The sequence below is a fragment of the Cryptomeria japonica genome, chromosome 1, assembly GCF_030272615.1.
Source record: "Cryptomeria japonica chromosome 1, Sugi_1.0, whole genome shotgun sequence".
NCBI classification, from domain to species: Eukaryota; Viridiplantae; Streptophyta; class Pinopsida; order Cupressales; family Cupressaceae; genus Cryptomeria; species Cryptomeria japonica.
In genome coordinates this window covers 126,996,777-127,017,081 of record NC_081405.1, presented here as the reverse complement: position 1 = coordinate 127,017,081, position 20,305 = coordinate 126,996,777, and the positions used below count along the sequence as shown (strand labels likewise).

At 33.4% G+C, this 20,305-nt stretch overlaps 1 protein-coding gene across 1 annotated transcript in view; it reads right to left on the bottom strand.

Moving 5' to 3' along the window:
* Positions 1-2,924: 2,924 nt before the first annotated feature.
* LOC131028285 (leucine-rich repeat receptor-like serine/threonine-protein kinase At2g14510) overlaps positions 2,925-20,305 on the bottom strand; it is a 53,552-nt gene continuing 36,171 nt past the window's right edge. Inside the window, exons 5-7 of the mRNA XM_057958536.2 lie at positions 6,645-6,885; positions 6,488-6,516; positions 2,925-3,094 (exon numbers count right to left, since the gene is read on the bottom strand). Of these exons, the coding sequence (XP_057814519.2) occupies positions 2,925-3,094; positions 6,488-6,516; positions 6,645-6,885 (440 nt within the window). The remainder of the gene's footprint in view (positions 3,095-6,487; positions 6,517-6,644; positions 6,886-20,305) is intronic.

Sequence of the window (20,305 nt, the reverse complement as noted above, 5' to 3'; positions counted from 1 at the left end):
TATATGTCTAAAACAATAAAATCATTCAATGTCATGTCCAGGAACACAGTAATATTGAAATAATTTTGAACCATCATACCAACAAGGGTAAGGTATATTGTCAAGTAGAGGTTTGATTTTCGAAAGGTTATGAGACTATCCTTTAACAACTTTTGCATTATTCTCAAATAGATTTCATTCAATTTGGTGAAGACCCTATTCCATTGTGGTTCGTATGTAGCAACTATTGATGGTGTAACTAAAATATTAGCAAATCACTTTCTGGTTAGGCAAAGAGGATCATATTATAGATAGATTGGTATCGTGAAATGAAATCTATAACCTTCTCATTTGGATTTTTCTTACAATTAACAAGGTCCACGAGGGTGACCCTACTACCAATGTTAGATTGGAACCATTTGAGAAACAAGTCCATAAGCTTATTAAATTTCTAGATTAAATAATTAGGTAATGAGTTTTAGAATTCTAGCACAGTCCCCTTGAGGGAACGAGAAAAAAGCTTAAGAAGGATAAAATCTAAACTATGGTAATCACTACACATAGTCATTATTGAGTCAATATGCACATTAAGGTCTCTATCTCCATTTAATTAATCAAACTTCAATTCCTTAACCCACTAGGGAAGGATAATTTTAAGGATGGTGAAATTGAGTGGGGTCTCGCAATAGCAAGAAAGCAAAGTAGACTGGCATGAGACAGATGGAGGGTTTGTGATCTATTGTTGCAATTGGCCCATGTTCAATAGTATTATATTCAAGACAAGATTCATTGGTGGAGGAGGAGGCAAAGGATCACCATGCATGCCACCATCTCCACCAGTACTAACATGAGGACCAATACCACCACTAGGGATAGCATTAGCACCCATGCCAGCACTGACAAAAGTCATATGAGCTACAATAGAAGTGGTAGTTATAGGAGTTGAGAAAATACAACACCATAGGAGCCCAAATAATCTCTGCAAGCTGAAAAACCTATTACAAGAAGAAGCAATGAAGCAAATCACAGAAGGAAAGAATACACAGGAAAAATATACTCCAAAAGATGAGAGCTCATTAATCTCCAAAATGTATTGTCAATAATAATCCTTCTTCATACAATGAAAAGAAAGAACTCAACCTTTAATAGGTCAAGAAACCCTAAAAGGGAAAACCTAGGTTTGCACATAATAATTAATTAAAATAATTAATTATATGCACCTAAAGTTATCTTAAGTGTAAAAGAGATAAAGGGAACTTAAATAATTAAACAAATATTATTTAATTAATCAAGTAAATACCCGAATACTCTAACACCCCCCCTTAAGATAGACTTAGGGAGAAGCTAAAATCTAGAACAGCTACTGAAAGCAATAAAGATGGGTCCTGACAACAAGGCCTGATCAAGTACCCAAATATAATGAAATCTCTATGAACTAGAGAAATAGAGAAAACCACATGGGAACAAAACTCTACTCCAAAAAGAGATGGAAAATAATATCACTGAAGCATGAAGAACCTGCAAACTCTGTTGAAGAATAACTGGTGATCTGAAGAACATCCACTGAACTAGAACATGACCAAGTAGAGAAGACTGTAATCTACATGAGTGCCCTCAAATGACACTACTCGAATTAGGAGGCAAACAAGGCAAAAACAACTGAGATCGAAGATGCAGATGGCATGAGAAACCAAAGCATGAAGAGCTGATCAATCGAACCATGGAAGCATTAGAACCAATAGGATAAACCTCCCCATAATGCGGAAGTGGGAGAGGGACAGGAACACTGAAAAGGACAGCCAAAAATAACTGCATGATGAAGAACCAAGAACATCAAAGGTGCTGAGACACATCATCATGAGGCAAATGTCATGGAAGGAACACTCACTTGACAAAGGAAGATGGCAAATAACAGGAAAACATCAACCCCCTCATGGCACTTGATCAACAATGCATGTACAACAAGACACAAGATATACAAGATTCCAAGTAAACAATGCATGATGGCACTTTATCTCAGTGCGTTCACATAAATACAAGCTACAATGATAAGAAGACTGGAAATAGAAATGAGAATCAAAACAGAGACACCCTACTCAGAAAAGAGATCCTAGGACCTGAAACAACCACGATATCCAACAGAGTGCTGAAAAGAAAAAAACTAAATAAAATATCCATGGAGCTGAATCTAGAATAAAAAACTCATATTTCTAGAAATTACATAGCACAAGCTTTCCGAAAATATAAAGTTTTCAAAAAATGGAGGTTGGATGCTCATTCTACATCTCTCGGAGTGCAAAAAAGAGACCTCACTTTGATTGTAAAAAAAAATATTCAAACAGAAAAACTAGAAAAAATTACCAACACCATGAGGTTGGCCTCGGAACTAGCTTTCCGACGCCTATTTGTTTTCAAAAAAATGACTCCGTATGCCCAAGATAGGGCCAAAAAACCAAACCCCCCCTGAAAAAGGCCAAAAAGAGAGCCTAGTTGCACTTTGGTGGTCCGGTGGCTAGTGGGCAGCGCTCCGGTGGCGCATCGGTAGTAACTTGGCTGAGCTCTGGTGGCAAGGAGGAGCGGAGCGGCGGGGCCAGGCGGAACTGAGCGGTGGGCCGAGCGGAGAACCGATGGCTGGGAGGAGCTTCGGTGGCAGAGCTGGCTGGAGGTTCTGCAGGCAGCGATCGAGCAGCGGTGGGCCGGGCAGTGGTGGGCTAGGGAGCTGGGCACCAGGCGGTGCAGCGGGGCTAGGCTGGGTGGCGGCCGAGGCCACATGGAGCTGTGGCCGGGGAGCTAGGGCCACAAGGAGTGGAGGCCAGGGGCGCGGGGAGCGGAGGGCCGCAGGCGACGGCGACAGTTTTCAGAAGCCGACAGTGGTGCTGCCGGCGGGGGCCGGAGGCCGGCGGGGAGACCGGAGCACAGGGGAGCCGAAGGAAACATGCTGAAGACTAGGAGTTGTATGGCCGGAGACCGGGAGCTGCATGGCTGGCAGGGGCCGAAGACCAGGTTGCTGGGGTCTGGGGAAACAACGGCAGGAGCCGAAGAAGGATGGAGGGGCTGCCAGCAGGGGCCGCAGGGGCTAGACTGACAGGTCTAATAGGCCTGTCAGTCCGGTACCCTGCGGTACCCACAAAAAACTTTTCTCAAATTTTTTAAAAAAACCTATTTTTTTGCTCTTTTTTTTTTGCAATAAATTTTTTTAATAAAAAAGCAAAAATTCGGCCTACATGTCGTTAAAAGGCAAAACAAAAAAAATTTCAAAATTTTTTTTCTCAATCTGTGTGCCAGGGTCATACAGCGTGGCTGGGAGAAAAAAAATATCACCTAGATGCTCAGGGGTCAAAAAAGGTCAAATTTTATATGACCATAGAGGTTTTCGGGCCTTATAAGCATGATGGTGAGGTCCGTTTAGGCCCAAAGTGCTTAGAAAAAAAGGTCAAACCCTAGGTATGTAAAAAATTCCTGAAACACCAGATCTGCTTCCAAAGAAAAAAATTTTGAAACAAGAACAGGCAGTTGCAAATCTGAAGCTCTGATACCATATAGGAGTTGAGAAAATACAACACCACAGGAGCCCAAATAATCTCTACAAGATAAAAAACCTATTACAAGGAGAAGCAATGAAGCAAATCATAGAAGGAAAGAATACACAGGAAAAATATGCTCCAAAAGATGAGAGCTCAATAATCTCCAAAATGTATTGTCAATAATAATCCTTCTTCATACAATGAAAAGAAAGAACTCAAACTTTAATAGGTCAAGAAACCCTAAAAGGGAAAACCTATGTTTGCACATAATAATTAATTAAAATAATTAATTATATGCACCTAAAGTTAGCTTAAGTGTAAAAGAGATAAAGGGAACTTAAATAATTAAACAAATATTGTTTAATTAATCAAGTAAATACCCAAATACTCTAACAATAGTAGGACTGTTAGACATTCTAGTGTAACCTAGGGGAATGGTAGAAACGTTGATGCTAAGTATAGTAGGTGCTGAGTTAACCATGTGTATTGTCATCTCAGGTATGTCAATGCCAATTTTAGAAATATAGGTGTCATATTGATTGTCCTAGAGAGGAGTACCTGCTAAATGTACATGAATCTTAACAATCAAGGATATTGACCTCCACATCTCTAGGCCACTTTTGTTTGAAATCAACACACCCCTTAGAGTATTCACGACATTTCTAGCTTGAGGGAGGATATTCTCTCGGTCGAAGAAACCTTTTAAATATCTAAAGTTCTCCTCTAACATATGAATCTTGTTGAATTCAATAGTGATGATGAAGTCGTGATTGATAGAAAGAGGAGAAGATAGGGGAGACCTTAATCTAGTTGAACTCAATAGTGATGATGAATTCACGATTGATAGAAAGAGGAGAAGATAGGGGAGAGTTCATCAAGGTGTTATTTGAATAAATAGATAGTGAACCAGATGGAGAATGACCCCTTGTCAAAATGGTTCTAATAGGATGAGAGCCCATGAAACCATTTAGATCAAGAAGTGGTCCATTAAACAATGGATCTGTCCAAGGAGGATTATAATGATTCAGAGGAATGCTCTTCCTAACAGTCCTTACAATGGCTCTATGTCAATCTACATTGTAAAGCTAATTGACAAGCTCTACAACACTTCGACCACTCTACAAGTTATCATAAGGATTCTACAACAATAGTGATAAAGGAAATTAATTGATATTTTTTTATATGTTAAATTCTATTTATATATAAATTATTTTCTTTTAAATCATGACAACACACACAATGAGAAAATTAAGAATACAACTAGTTTATGTCAAATTCACCAAAATGTAGATGATGGGATTCGCTACTCTCAAAGTGATGAACTTCAAGCAAAAAACCAACCTTTTCTCTACCTCACTCTACTGGCACTCTAGTGAGCCAGGGGATGCAAAGCTATGATACTAAACAAACAAGCCATAGAGAAAATTGTAGATGTCCTTTACTAAGTCTCTGCTCTTAGGATGAATGAGCATAACTAGGACACCAGAATGATGCACTAACATCCCATATAGATAGAGTACAGATACTATGCAACGAACATGGATGCAACAATATTAATAAACTAACGGTACAGTGTTGAATAATGTATATACTAAATTACGACAACTAAAAGAGATAAAGAGAGATACGAAAAAATCACAATCGATCCAAGATTGAAGTTTCCAACATAGTGAACTCCTTCTCTTGATCACAGAAAGAAAAAGGAAAAAAGAAAATAGTAGGGTTGTTTCGATGTTTCCAGCTCTGTAAACAGCCAATTCGATGTTTCCACCTTTGCAAACAGCCAAGATAATAGCAACAAATGAAAGGAAACTTTGACCAACACATCAATCATGCTATATTTCATCATTTTTATTGACTTCGATGCATGTGAGAAGAAAATTATGATTTTGATGACTTTAAAAATTGTAGAGTCTCTTGTACGTCTGTTGGCTTGCATTTGATTAACATATATTTCAACCACTCATTGCATTTGTGATACTAGAGTCAGTGTTCCTTGAGTCAAAGTAAACAGACATTTCAAATATGACTTTGGTGATGTCGACATGACCAAATAGTTTGTGGGGCAGAACTAAATTAGAGTATTTGAAAGTCATAGTTGTAGGGTTGAAATACGACTCCGTGATTTTTACTTTCCGTTTAGAAAAAGGCATGAATATACAATATAAAGCACCATAACTTTACCACTCACCGTACGCTTTGTTGCATTGGGTTTACATTGAGAGATGGAAAGGAAGAATTATGTGCCTCAATTTAAATCTTGTTAAATTGTTGAGTTATGTAGTATCGGTGAAATATGAATTTTTTTTAATGTATGTTGTATGTAATGTTATATGTGTGATATATATTGTGTTGTTTATGAAGGTAGAATATGAATCACATGAATGAAATCGATCAATATTCTATTGTATTGATTTAATAGTAAAAGTATGTTTTCAATAAAATGTCAATATATGTTAGCCCATATGATATGGTCGTTTCATTCTTAGTGATAATCAAATTATTTAGGATTTTTTAATTGGTTGTGTGCCCTTGTTTCATAGAATTTGTTGCATATGCATACAAATTAGCAAGAATGTTGATTTAATACAGTTATTTCATTCCTTATGTTTGCACTTATCTATATAAGTGAAAGTGAACAAAATACTAACTATGCAATTATTACACAATTTTGGTTGACTTGGCTTTAGATATCGATCTCACCTTAAATAATGAAAGACTCAACCATATTTTAATATTTTGGCATTGTTTGATGAAAAATTATTGTAGAAGATAGATAAATGTCTACTTGGGTTACAACCTTTAATAAATTCATACAAACGATGTTCATAGTATTATAATTCACTAGATAATGGATTTTTTTTTGAATAAGAGAAAACATGTTTTGATGGGCCCTTGAAACCCATTACAACCAAAAGATCAAAATATATACATTAAAGTGCAACAACACACAAAAGATAGGACCTAAGAAAAGGACAACTAACAAGCAAAAATGCCAGCAAACAAGAGATAACTAACAAAAACAAAAAGGACTGACAGATTGAGCCCAAATTTAGGTTAAGTTCTGAAGCATCTTAGTAGCTTCTAGCTCTAGTTGTTCCATATTATTAGCCTCTCACTTGATTTCCTAAATTTCCTTGCCTTTGGCTTTCCATCTTTCTGGTGCTCAGCCACGTTCTTCTCCCAAGCCCAGTCTCCTTATCCTCTGGGGTATCTTCCTTCACTTCAATAATGCTTGCCAAAGCCTTATCCCCATGGTCATTCTCAAGCTTACTCACAAGAGCCTTCATACTAGTCAACGCGGCCTTAAGAATCTTATGAATTTTCTCACCAATATTTTTTAGCGTGTTCTCAACTCCATCAAGTCCTTTTTCAGTGGCCCCTGCTTTGTTATCAAAGATAAGAAAGCTATTCTAATTAGCATTGATGATCTCGTTTGCATTACTAACAGCTTTGGTGAGCTCATTGAGACAATCTGAGAGGGAATTGAATTTAATCAAGCCTAAAACTTCTAAAGTCTCAATTTTTCCTGCTTCCTGGGCTTGCATTTACTCGAGATAATGGATTTGTTAAAAATTTATTTCAATATGTATAGTGAGTTCTAACTTGACATTGAAATGGGGATTTTATTTTGATAATAAGAAGTATCATTATTTTGATTATCTACAATATAAATACTATTAAGAAGTAATATGAAACAAATTGTAAATGGAGAGATTTGAGTATTTAAAAATTCTAATTTGTGAGGTTGAGCGAGATCATGAATGTGGTGCATGATAAGTTAGACCCAAGCTATGTAAATTTAGTTCTTATGAATTTGTTTAATAATTTTGATTACATTTATTTTGCTATTATGTTATGTTGTATTGATAATTGTAATGAGTTGTAGATATCTATGAGTCAATGGGGGACATGGTGATCACTAATACCTTAATTATCTAAAAATCAACCTATGAGGTAATGTGTTTTTTGTGTGAAGATTGTGATAAATATCTTGTTTTTAGTCGACTAATATTAAATTTAAAGTTATTTTTTATATTGTAGATGTTGAGGTGTTTCCATGGTGTCTTATTTGTGGTGTAGAAATATTTGCTGTAGAGAAATTTGTGAGGCATTTTTAGGAAGTGTAAATTAAGAGAACCAAAGTTATTAGGTTTCTTTAGAGATTGACTCCAATCCAAGTGGTCAGGGTTAGGGTACTTGATTAGGACATTAAAGTGGTAGTTTAAGGTTATTTTGGTGATCTTGGCAATTGGTTAGAGGGGGCAAGAAGAAAGAAGAATAAAAAAGAGAAGGTTGATTTTCATTCTTCAAGACTATTGTCTATTTCAAGAGGTAAAAATGTAAGTGTCAATATTAGGTGTTATAGCTTGCATAATATTGATTTAAATCAATAATGTAAAATAAGTATTGGTTGTGATGCGTCTTAGGTAATGTGTTTGTGATATTAAATATTTATTTCAAGCCACTTGTAAATTTGAATGTAACTTTGGGTTTGATATTTTATGTTGGTTGCACATGGGAAGAATATTTAATGTTTCAAAAATATAGTACTAAAAAATAAATGTGGGGTTAATGATTTTGTGGACTGATGTTTTGAGGTCTAGTGTTTTACCATACTAGTTTGTGTGCTTTCCCGAGTTTAATCCTATAAAATAATGATTTTTTTTAGTGGTTTAATGTTAGTTAATTTGGGTATTGGCTTGACTATCATTATATTGAGCCTCTTTTCTAATGTGTACATATGTGAAGCATGGAATGAGATGTGTAGATATATGTTTAGACACGTGGAGAATGTATTGGAGAGGATTGATGTTTTAAAAGTGTGAATGGAGGCCCTATATATGTATTATGATATTTATTTGTTAAATAATATATTATTGTTAAATGCTTTTGAAGGTCACATTTTTCCCACTTGATGGTTTTCTTAGGGTATATATATTGTGATATATCTTTGATATTACATATGGTTATTCTATATAGTTACATGCATTATTTTCTCTTATGGGATTATATAGTAAATGGACTAATAATATTGATTAATTTTTCTACCACTTGGTATCATAGCCAAGTTTATGGTTGTGGGGTTTTATTGATCCCTATTTTGGTAAAACTCTTTGATGAATACATTTAATGTAAAGATGAAGCCATAATGATACAAGAAATAATTAAAATATATGAATTTAAGGATACACTTTTTAAGTTGTTGTTTTACAAATCTTTGTTTGAATATGAGTTAAGATAAAGGGTTTTTTTGTATGTTCACTGAGAGGGTTGGATTGGGGAAGTTCTATAAATGAACTAGTAACATAAAATAGACAATACCATTAGATCCAACAAGAGATAAATAATTTCCATAAAAGTGGATCTATTTTGGCTATTGAAAATAATACTATAGTTTTTATCCACCAACACTAGCCATATAGACATACAACTATAAGAGTATAGCAAAAGGATCACAATTTTTTTATTTAATCAACCTTTAATAACCTATAGAAACAAATAAAAAATGAAAAAAGGAGAACCTATTTTGGGGTCCACGAACAAATCATGTGTCCCTATCTTATTAGATTATGGATTTAACACTATTCAATCAATAAAAGATGCACAAATCTCTATTAGTGTAATTAAACCCACAAATAAATGGTTATCTACCAATGGGGATAAGTATACTTGGCTATCCCCCAATCAATCAAGAAACTACCAGAAAAGATGGTAGGGATATCAATTTTTTTTTTTTTTTAAAATAGAAACTAAATTTAATCACTTTTAGTATATTTTTTAATTTTGTGCTCCTCCTATAGTGTAACTAATGGAGCATCACCAAGGCAGTTGTAGTATGCCACCAATTTTATTGGGTTATTGGTTAGTCACCTACGAGCCATCAACCAACCATCCCATAAAATATTATGGAACACTTTCCCTTCAAGTCATCATAACAATCACTAGTATTGTTCATTTTTTGATTTCCAATAATTGATGAAAATCTCTCTTGAAGAACCATGTAGTGGTATAGGTTTGGTTTAGTGATGCGTTTATTTATACCATTCAAGGTACAACCATGAGAGTATCTAGATGAGTCAAAAGGTGAAACCTTCAGGAAGTAAATGTTTTTATGTAATATTAATTATGGTACCATTGACTAGTAGTTTTGATGCTTCCTAAAATTATTTTAGAGTTTCCTCAATGGAATTTTTTTTTTATTATAGTAGGTACATAAGCTATATCAGTGGCTGAGGGACATGTGTAAGGACTTGGATTCTTCATTTGGTGAGATTTGAGTATAGGTAGAATGCTAGTGATTATTATGGTGTCATAGATATGATGGTACACTTGAGCACTAGTACAACATCATCATGTATGTGGTCATTTGGTGGTGGTGTGGTTTAGTTTTAGGAAATTTTATTAAATCTTAGGGATGCTAGTTTGATGTTTTAAATATTATTCTTTTTTTACATGTTTAAATTTTTAAATATCCATGCTATGTAGGTTGTGGATTGACTACCAATTTTCTTGTAGTGGTATGAATCAGATGTGGATTATCAATCAACGAGATATGATTCAGTGTTGGTTTAGACTATTTTAACTAGCCTTATCTATGGTCATTTGTATATCGTTATGTATGTATTGAGATGAGAGGGTGGATGTTGGTTAGAGTTCTCTCAAAATAACACTTCTACTATATATTACCTTTTGTGCAATATTGATCCTAATTTTTATTTTTTTATTTTACACCATAAATATACCTAATCAAGATACATTGCATATTCTTGGTTTCTAACTTTATTCACTTCTCCTTTGGCACATGCATGTGCCTCATAACCAAAAACTATAAGATTCCTTAATGAAGGCTGATGACTTGACTATGCCTGCATAGACATGTTGGCAATATGTATTTTGTCATTAATGTCTAAAGGCTTATGACCTGACCATGCCTCCATAGACATGTTGGCAATATATATCATCATTGATGTTAACCTAATGTATATGAATAGATGTTGTCCTTTATTATGTTGTCATCAAATATATGGTGATTGGTTGGAAAAAGAACTAATAATTGTTAATTAAGTAATGAGGCATATGGTTATGGATGTTGGTTCCATATGGTGTGTGGATGCCCACCTTCTTAAAGTCTCTATGCCTATATTTAGTAATATAATTGATGATGATGATAAAGAAAAAGAGTGCATGATAAGGCTTAGACTTTTTGAGGTGATATGATGAGGATTAGATGAATGAAATTAGAATGAAGATATTATATTGTGTGAGAAGATAATGTTTTTGAGACATCTTGGTCTATTGAAGGTTGATTAAGCTAGCTGGTGCACACGTATGTATTGATGTGTGTCTATAAGAATAATCCACTTTATTTTACATTTTTTGATATGGTCTGATATACTTGAACATAGTGTTTATGCTTTGTGGGTATTGAAATCTTACATTTTTAGCTCCTTAGTGTTGTAGCTAATAAGTTTGGTGACTGCAGTTGGTTGACAACCTAGTTGTCTATTAGAATTGGTTCAAAAAATGCTTTGCATTTCTCTACATTAGTGTATTAGGTCTAAACATTTGAGGAATATTTAAAACATATGTTCTATATCTTAGTTCAATTATTAGTTGTTGATGTGATCTACAAGTTATGGTAATGTATTATGTGTTTGACTAGCTTTCTAGAATGAAATACTCTTTATTAGTTGTGTTGTTCTAGTATAATCTTGTTATGAAAAGATGAAAGAAGAATTTGAGAATGTTGTTGGATATTCAAGAAATGTCCTGGTGTGCTCTATATAATATTATATGATCCATTTGATGTTTCATTATGACTAGATGTGTGTTTTAAGGTAAGTTCTCTGGTCCAACTAACAAATATTATTCTTCTATTTATGGTTAAATAATGGGTGTTTCCATTTGCTTTGAAGACTATGTTGCATTGATTTTGAGTCCTACCTTGACATTTGGGGATCCACATGGAGTGTGTTAATCTAGAAGACATGTTTTGGGCTAGCTTGTGGTGTGTTTCTTGGTGTATCTACACATTACCTTATTGTCGAGGTTGGAGGGTGTCTGAATTAGTTTGAACTACTTAGAAAGAAATGATATATAAATTTTTTTAGGTCCTCTCTATCTCTTGGATTGGACTGCAATCCCCATAGTTATGTTTTGATGGCCACTTTGATAGGACCTATGTTTTTCCTCTAATCTGTTTGACCTAATTGATGTTTAAAATGAAGAAGATGGTATATGTACAAGATCAAATCTATGTTGATGGTGTAGATGAGTGTGTTGATAAATATATGCATTGCACTTACATGATTATATCATTTTTAGAAATCAACGATGAAAATTTGTAATAGAGAAATTATGTGGTACTTTCTATGAAGTTGGCTATTTGAGGCTGAGATTTGAGGATAACTCCATATCTGGAGTTTTTTGGTAGTTGTCTTTCTAGAGGCCTATTCATTCTTGATTCATTTATTTATATATATTACTTGAATAAAGCGTGTCTTCACTTGAAGGTCTATATCTTTCCCTAAGATATTGTATCTCAGCTTGTAATTCCTTTGTATATTGCTCTGAGATAGTACATCTTATCTTGCAAAACCTATAACGAGTAGTGTGCTTCCCTGAAAGTGAGCCTAAAACAAAATTTTAATAGTTCATTATATTGAGCATTGACTCTTGTCATAGTTTTGTTATTTTTTGTGTTTTCCACATAAATGTGGTGCTCTCTTGTGCATAGTGTATCATTATTTTATATTTCACTGTTGCTAATAAGAGTAAGGTTAAATTGACTCTAGATTTTTTAATAAAGTTTGGTATTTTGTAGAGACTGACTCAGCCCCCTCTCATTCCTATAGTGTGTTGAAGAATTGGCATCAAATATAAGTTCCTATAAAAGAAGCTTAAATGCTCGAGACAAGTTGAGGATGACACAAGATGGACATGTATGGATTTTTTTAAATAATAGACAAGGTCCTTGAATTTTTTAACAAAATGCCTCAAAGAAATGTGATATCATGGAATTGAGATATTTGTAAGGTATGCATGAAATGGATTTTTAAAGGATTCTCTCACAATGTTTTAATTGATGAAGCACTCTTGAACATATCCTAATATTATAAGCTTTTCTTATGAGCATGAAACCATCCAGATTTAGTAGATGTGGGTTATACATATTTTAGTCACACAAGTGACCTTTATCGTATTATATCTATAATTTATCATTTTGTGCATATTTGATCTTCTTCCCTATGTTGAGTATCTTGAGGACACTCTAAACATCATTATTGAGATGTCAATTAAATAGGTGTTATATGTCTAGATGCATTTTCTTGGTGCTTGCAGAACATGTCAAGGGTTAATCCTAAAATAAATTGTCCATTTATTTTAGTTCAAGGTTTCTTCTAGTTTTCTAACCATAATTTTAGATAAATGATCAAAATATTTTTCTAATTCCTCCTTAATTTTTCTCGTCTTCCATATTTTATTCATATATTAGGTGAATGAAAACTTTATAAAAAATAAGTTACTCAATTATTTCTAGGTTTTCATGGTGAGGGAATTCTTTTCCATGTTTTCATGCTTAGGGAATTCATTAATGCACCATCTTAGTGTATAGTCATTGAGGTCTTCACAAAATCATACAATTGGGTCTAGTCATCATTAATGCTAAACCAATTAATATAAAAATCAAAGATAAAGAGATGTTCACTATCATAATTGGCATATTTTCAAAAATAGGGAGCTTAACTATATGTGCATCCATATTTGGATGAGGTAAAGGTGTTATTGATTCATTTTGTATGGCTAGGGGATATCCTTTCTCCTAATCTATTCTCTACTCTTGGATATCTTTCTCTCTCTTTATCATTACTTCTTTGTCTAGCTTCAATCTTTTTTCTGCTTTACTAAAGTAATTTCTCTACCATTATCACTTGGAAATTAAACACCTAAGAGCTCAGTTTGTAATATATGTCACAAATCTCATACAAAATTACCTCTTGATCTTTCTTTTTCTAATATAATTAAGGATTCACTAGTTATACGAACTTTTAAACTTTTCTTAATTTTGACAACATGGGAGGTGACTCTTTCTCCATGAGGTTGATCTCCACATAATGACTCTTTCACTTGGGGAACATGTTGGCTAATAAAAAATCACTATAAATTGATTTATCTTTAATTTTATTTTAATTTTTTATCTAACCTAGGAATTTCTCACATTTAGCATTTGCAAATATTTCTATTTATCTATATTTTCTTGCTGACCATCCTAGTATTAGCAGTCTACTGGAATCAAATTAGATGAAAATTTAATATTGATGGTGCTTCTTATTATTCATAGTCGTATAGTGGCTAAATACATACTAGGAAGTGCAATTATATCTGTTGATGTGCTTGTGGTGATTCAATGACCAGTACCTTACTCCCACTTATCAAGTAATTCTACCCTACTTGGGCCCCTAAGAATTTTGATCATGTTCGTACATTTATGTATGGTTCTCTTACTTCGTAATGGGAGACAAGTGGTTTGAAAGTGTTGGAGCATATTTTTCCTTCAACCACTTACCATTCTGGCAAGTGATTATTCACTATGGGGGGCTACATAGTCTCTCACTCTCCCTCATATATTGGGGATATTGATTGGAATTTTTTGTGATGGATATAGGTTTTTTGGGGTATTGATGTGAGACCTCAATACATCATATGGTCTATCACTTATATATACCTTGCATATCTCCTTTTTCGATATGAGTTTTATCCCATGAGGTTTTCTCCTTTACATTGTTTGTATGAGATTAGTTGTACGTGGGTACCTAACATGGTCTAGTTGTTGGGACCCATCATCATATCATTTTAGATAACAATACTTCTCCCTAAGTTGCAGTTAATGGTGGGGCATCAAAGTAAATATTATTTATTTAATCTTGCCAAATTTTCACTTAGGCAAATATTAGCTGTCATATTATATTTCCTAGGTTGCATTATTACAAGTGTGTTAGGTAGTTGAGTTTACCTAATCCTACCTAACCTTGTATCTCATTGAAACACTTGTTTCTTTTTATACTCTCCATTCTTGCTCACGCTTACCTATATTAGGAAAAGAATTGTACATAATTTATCATTTTAATATAATTAACTTTCTTGGTGAATGATATTTATCTCTTTATGCAGAAGTTGTTTGCAGTCATGAACTTGGCATGGAAGCTTACAAACTCCAATATGCATTTAGTACTATGAAAAATATGCATTGATTGATAGATTCAATCGACTATAAATTTCACTCCTATCACTGTACTCCATGATCTTAAATCAATGGAACTCTTTAATTTCTAGTAAGATAGAAATATATCCATGCCCTGGTGGGTTTGTTGTTGTCTTCTTTGGTCACACGGATTTTAAGGATGTGGTCCTCTCTATGGGCTAGTGGTAATGGAATTCCCATTCTCTATCATTACACCCTTGGACCCCTTTTTCAATCCTTTGGTGGACTCAAATGATGTTTCCCTAATTTTGGTATGTCTTCCCCACCTCCTGTTGCATTTTTGGTACCTTGCTACTTATGAATCTATAGGCAACATGTTGGGCCACTTTTTTACGCTTGACCTTAATACTATCTTGTTCTCATACACTTCCTTTTCTAGGATCCTAACCGATCTGGATCTCTCAAAACCCCTTCCTACAAAAATAGTTCTCAAGGTTGGTGATCTCTTGTAGCGGCAATGTTTAGACTATAGATTTATAAATCTAACCACCTATTTAAAATAATTATTCTATTAAAAATATCATATTTAATTAATAAATTTGAGTACATTCTAACCTTTAATGAAACAAATAACCTTTATTTAATAAAAAGCCCCCCTTTCCCATTTAACTAAAATCTTTGTCCCAATACTTATGTAAATATCCTTCCAATGCAAGTTGTAATCCACCTTTTTGAAATAAAAATTTTTATTTCAAATTAAATCAAAAAATCCTCCTACTTGCATCCTCCTAATAAATTCACTTGCATGTCTAATCCCCCTTCTAGACTCTTCTAATCCATTTTAATTAAACCTAATCTCCTCCTAAGCATTTGCACAATCATTAAGAAAAGGGTCACTTCTCAAAAACCTTCAAATTCTTCATAAACCATTAAAAGATTTATGTCTTCAACAAGCTAATCTCCAAAGTCTTCAACAACCATTAATGGTTAACACAAACTAAACCCTGGGTTAGAGACTTTCTCTCTAACTTAACCACTCTTTAATTCATGGGTCTCTTCAAGCATTCATTGCTCTGACCATGGTTATCCATTAACCCTTGCACAAGAGTTTATCCTTTGCACAAAACGATTATCTAATAAATCAACCCTAACCTTACCCCCTAGGGTGACCACCATGTGTCCTGAGGCATATAATTCCTCTTCTCTCTCCTCTCAAGCCATCTCATGTTGACAATTGTCATGCTTTCATTGGTGAAAATTGTAAATATGGATTGAGGATCATTAAATCCTAACCCTTGTTAAGATTACTCAATCGTAACCATCCAATTGCCCATTTCTTCTATAAATAGGATTCATTTATCTCATTATTCATATCCAATTTTTCATGCATCTAGATTATAGTCTACTTTATCAAGCATTTCATATCTTTGTTAATCATCATCTTAATCATTTAGGAGCATATTAACATAATATTTTTTTTATCATGAATCATGTTAGCATAGCTTGTTAGTTTCTTTGTCATAGCATCATTTTCATCATAACTAATCCTAATCCTAATAAGCTAGCCATTTTCATATAGAGCTTAGGTGCATCTTGCATATAGATCATTTTCATCCATTATCACTTGTTCTTGGAGTTGTCATTCCAAAATTCAATTGCTTCATGATCTGAGAGCAACCATTGACTTGAACAATCCAATGAGATACAGAACAATGAGACACACTTTGGAAGATTACCTTGTTTAGCTAAGTTAGTTTTTATATCTAAAAGTTTCATTGGTATGTTAGTTTCTCATTTTCCAATTGATTGGCTGATTAGACTAAATCTTGCATACATTTTAGGCACCCACCATGGTGCACACCCCCAAATTTGAAATCATTTTGCACGTAGGTTGAAGATAAATTCATACTATAATTTCAAAATAGCGCATATGTAGGACACTTTAGTGCATTCAACGCATCTTCTAACACATATGTGTCATACTATAGCACATCTGAAGGGAAAGTTAGTGCATAGCAGCATTCACTGGGTGCATGTTTTTTTATGTTTACTTAGTGCATTAGAGTACCAAAATAAACCATTTGAGCGTTAGTATATAGCTTAGCATTTGAAAAATAACGCTATTGTCATGTCTTTTAGCACATCTAGGTGGCTGCAAGAAGTTGAGTCCCACTTTTGGGCAAAAAGTGGAAGTGTTTTCTCTGTTTTTCAAATTTTCTGTCGATTGATGTCAAAATTTGATGCACTTAGAGATTGAATCTCAAACAAATTCAGTAATAGAAAATGTAGTGCTCGAAATCTACTTTTCAAATATGTAATTTCTTTTAATACCCATGTGCTATAAGTTCCTTTTTAGTAGGCATGTTCAAAAACCAGTTTTAGGACCATACCACACATGTACAACCACCCTTTTTTGATGCAAATAAATGAATTTTTGCAAATCCTTATGGGAAAGTGATACCTAAGACACTAAATATTGATGAGAATATTTTTGTTAATTTTGTTATTGAATATATTCTTTTTAATTAATTTTTAACTGACAATAAAGTATATTTTCAAAACATTGGGTGCACGACCACAATAATTTGATGAAAATTTCATATTTTTCAATTTTTTTTTTAAATATCCAAAATAATTGTATGTAGATTGATATCATATAATTTATTTTTCTAAAATCCTAAAAACTAAAAAGTTATTAAAGTTTTAGTGAACCTTGGTATTTTAGGTTTAGGTTCCACTTTTGATTAATAAATAATAAAAAAATAGTAAAAATAATCTTATCACTATGAGATTTATATTTCTGAAATCAAAACGCTAAAAACTCTAATGGGTTTTCATTTCGTCAAAAATTTCGATCAGAAAGGCCCTCAAAAAATTAGGCCAAGGTAGAAAATCTGATGTCGTTTTACCTTAGCCATTTTTTTGGAGGTCCAAGCATAGGTTTGGTGGGACCAAGCCTATCCCAAAGCAAAAACCAATGCTAAGGGTTGTTTCCCATCCCTAATTTTAACAAACAGCTGCTCGTTTTTTAAATTCAAAAAATAGGCGCCTGTTTCGTTTTGTACTATTGAAAGCGAAACGGGCGCCCATTTCATTATATAATGAGCGCCCATTTCTAAAAGATCCGTTGGGCCAAAATTTGGCCCACAAGCATAAATCCCAATGATTGAATGATTTTTCAATCATTGCCTGACAGGTACGATCTGCAAAGAGAATGTTTTGATTAATCATTCTCTTTGTTTGTCTTATTGTCGATTTGGTAAGGAGATCAATTTGAATTCAAATTTTGGTGTAGCAAAGGAAGAGGCAAAGGAAGGTTCTGACAACTGAGGAGATTGCAACAAATAGGGAGAAGGAGGCAATGCGTCAATGAGAGAGAAGATCAAGAATGAGACAAGGAGCTTCAAGTTCCACAATCATTTCAAAAGAGGAGAACATCAATGAGACCATAAATGCTGACAAAGGAAAGACAATAGAACCATTTAATTCAAGTGCATCTTCTAATCCATTATTGGATACATGTATGTCTTCACAGCCCTATGTTTTTTCTCATGAAGAAATTGGTGGTTTAGTAGAAAAATTTTACTTATTAAATGAAATTCTAATTGAAAATCAAACCCCAAATGAAATTATAGCTCAAATTGAAACCCCAAATGAAACTAGATCTCAACTTGAAACTAAAATTAAAACCGAATTTGAAACTCCAAATGAAATTGAAAATCCACATGCAACTAAAACCAATAATGTGTATGTACACGTGGAAACACCAATTGAAAATGAAACATGTTTGAATGATAATCAAACGAATGAAAATTTTGAAATTAAAAGTGATGTACTAGACAACCTTATTGGCTTGGTTTCATGGAGACAGATTAGGACACATGCAAATAGATTGTTTGACATTTTTTTTATAGTAATAAATTTTGGTTTCAATGTCAATTAATGGTACAACTAATTAAAATGACTAAAATGCGAAAAGTGATGAAGAAGTTAGGCTTTTATGTCAAACCCAAGAAGAAGGACGAGTCTTTAAAACAAGTTGTATCAACTATTTCTAGTGCCTTTTATACAATTGGAAAGAAAAGTTGTTCTAAAGATAAAAATGTGGCACGATGGGTAATAACAACTTTAGTAAGCCAAACAACTTCTAATAAAAGAATAATGAGTAACATAAGTGGATATCTTAATATTCATCGCAAAACTTTGTCAAGAGCTGTAAAAAGAAGAGTTAATTTTGAAAGTGATCTCACAAACAAATTGTGGACTTTTAGTGGTAGACTACAAAGGTCTAATATGAAACTTACTGGTGAAGTCAAAAATTTGATCAAAAAATTCTAGCACAATAAATACGAGAGTATCACCTAATGTTAGAGATGTTCTTAAATCAAGAGTTGGGTCAAAAAATCGTGATCGACATCCAAAACACCTATTGAACATGACTCAAACTGAATTTTATAAAAAAAAATTGGATGATAAGGTGTTGACTATTAGCATTTGTCAAAGGTCTTTTGAAAAGTGTAAACCTTGGTATGTTCGAATTAACAAGTAAAGAGTCACATGTTGTTGCAAAACTCATGTTCAATTTCGCTACCATTATGATGTATTTCAATATATACGTGTTACCATGCATAGTAATGGAATGTTCCAAGAATGTGGTATAAATATACCACCTGAAGCTATAAAGGAGTTTATTTCAAGTTTTTTTTGCAACCCACTAAATGAACAAAATTTTCTTTTCAATGCATGTGTTTCTGGTGTATGTGATATATGTGGCAATCTTGAATTGTTGGATGAATGTTTGCATGAAAATCTTTCAAATAATTTTGGATAACAATCACTTGATGTTAAAATATTTAAAACTGTTGAGTATCCACTAAAGGATGGAAAGGTTGGAAAACGATGTGATCTAATCATTGAAAAAAATAGTGTTCATGAATTTATGAATGAATTCAAGAGTAAGATCGTACCTAAATATGTTAAACACACTCAAAATGCTAGATGGATCGATGTTCAGTTTCGAATATGTAAGGATACATTTCCTGTTGGTAGTATACTTTCGGTTGTTGACATTGTATTTGTCTACATTTGATACAATTTTGGTTTCATAAACAACATTGTATTAGTTATCTTCTTCTTAATATTATTTTGTGCACATTGTAATTGTGTTACAATTGAATTCTAATTTTTTATGATATATTTATTTTATCGTAATCTCTTCATAGATTAATTGTAAGTTCAAAGATAGAATTATGTCTAAAATATGACAACTCTATATTTATCATTGTATGACAAATCTATATTTATAGTGTGATTTTTTATTTTACTACCATTCTATTGCCTCATATATCTCACTCTCTTTAGCCATCCTCCATTCTATCCATGCTTTTTATACCACTATTATCTGCACTTATAAACTTTCAATACACTAGTTAAGTAGTGTGGTCAACTTAAGAGGAAAGTCGATACTACTTTTGTAGCTCTTACTCTATTACACATTTTGCATTAGAGGTTGTTACACATTCATTGCCCAATGGCTTTGTTATAGCTATATAAATGAATTGTATTATGGAAAAGGAGGTCAAAATGTTCACCTACC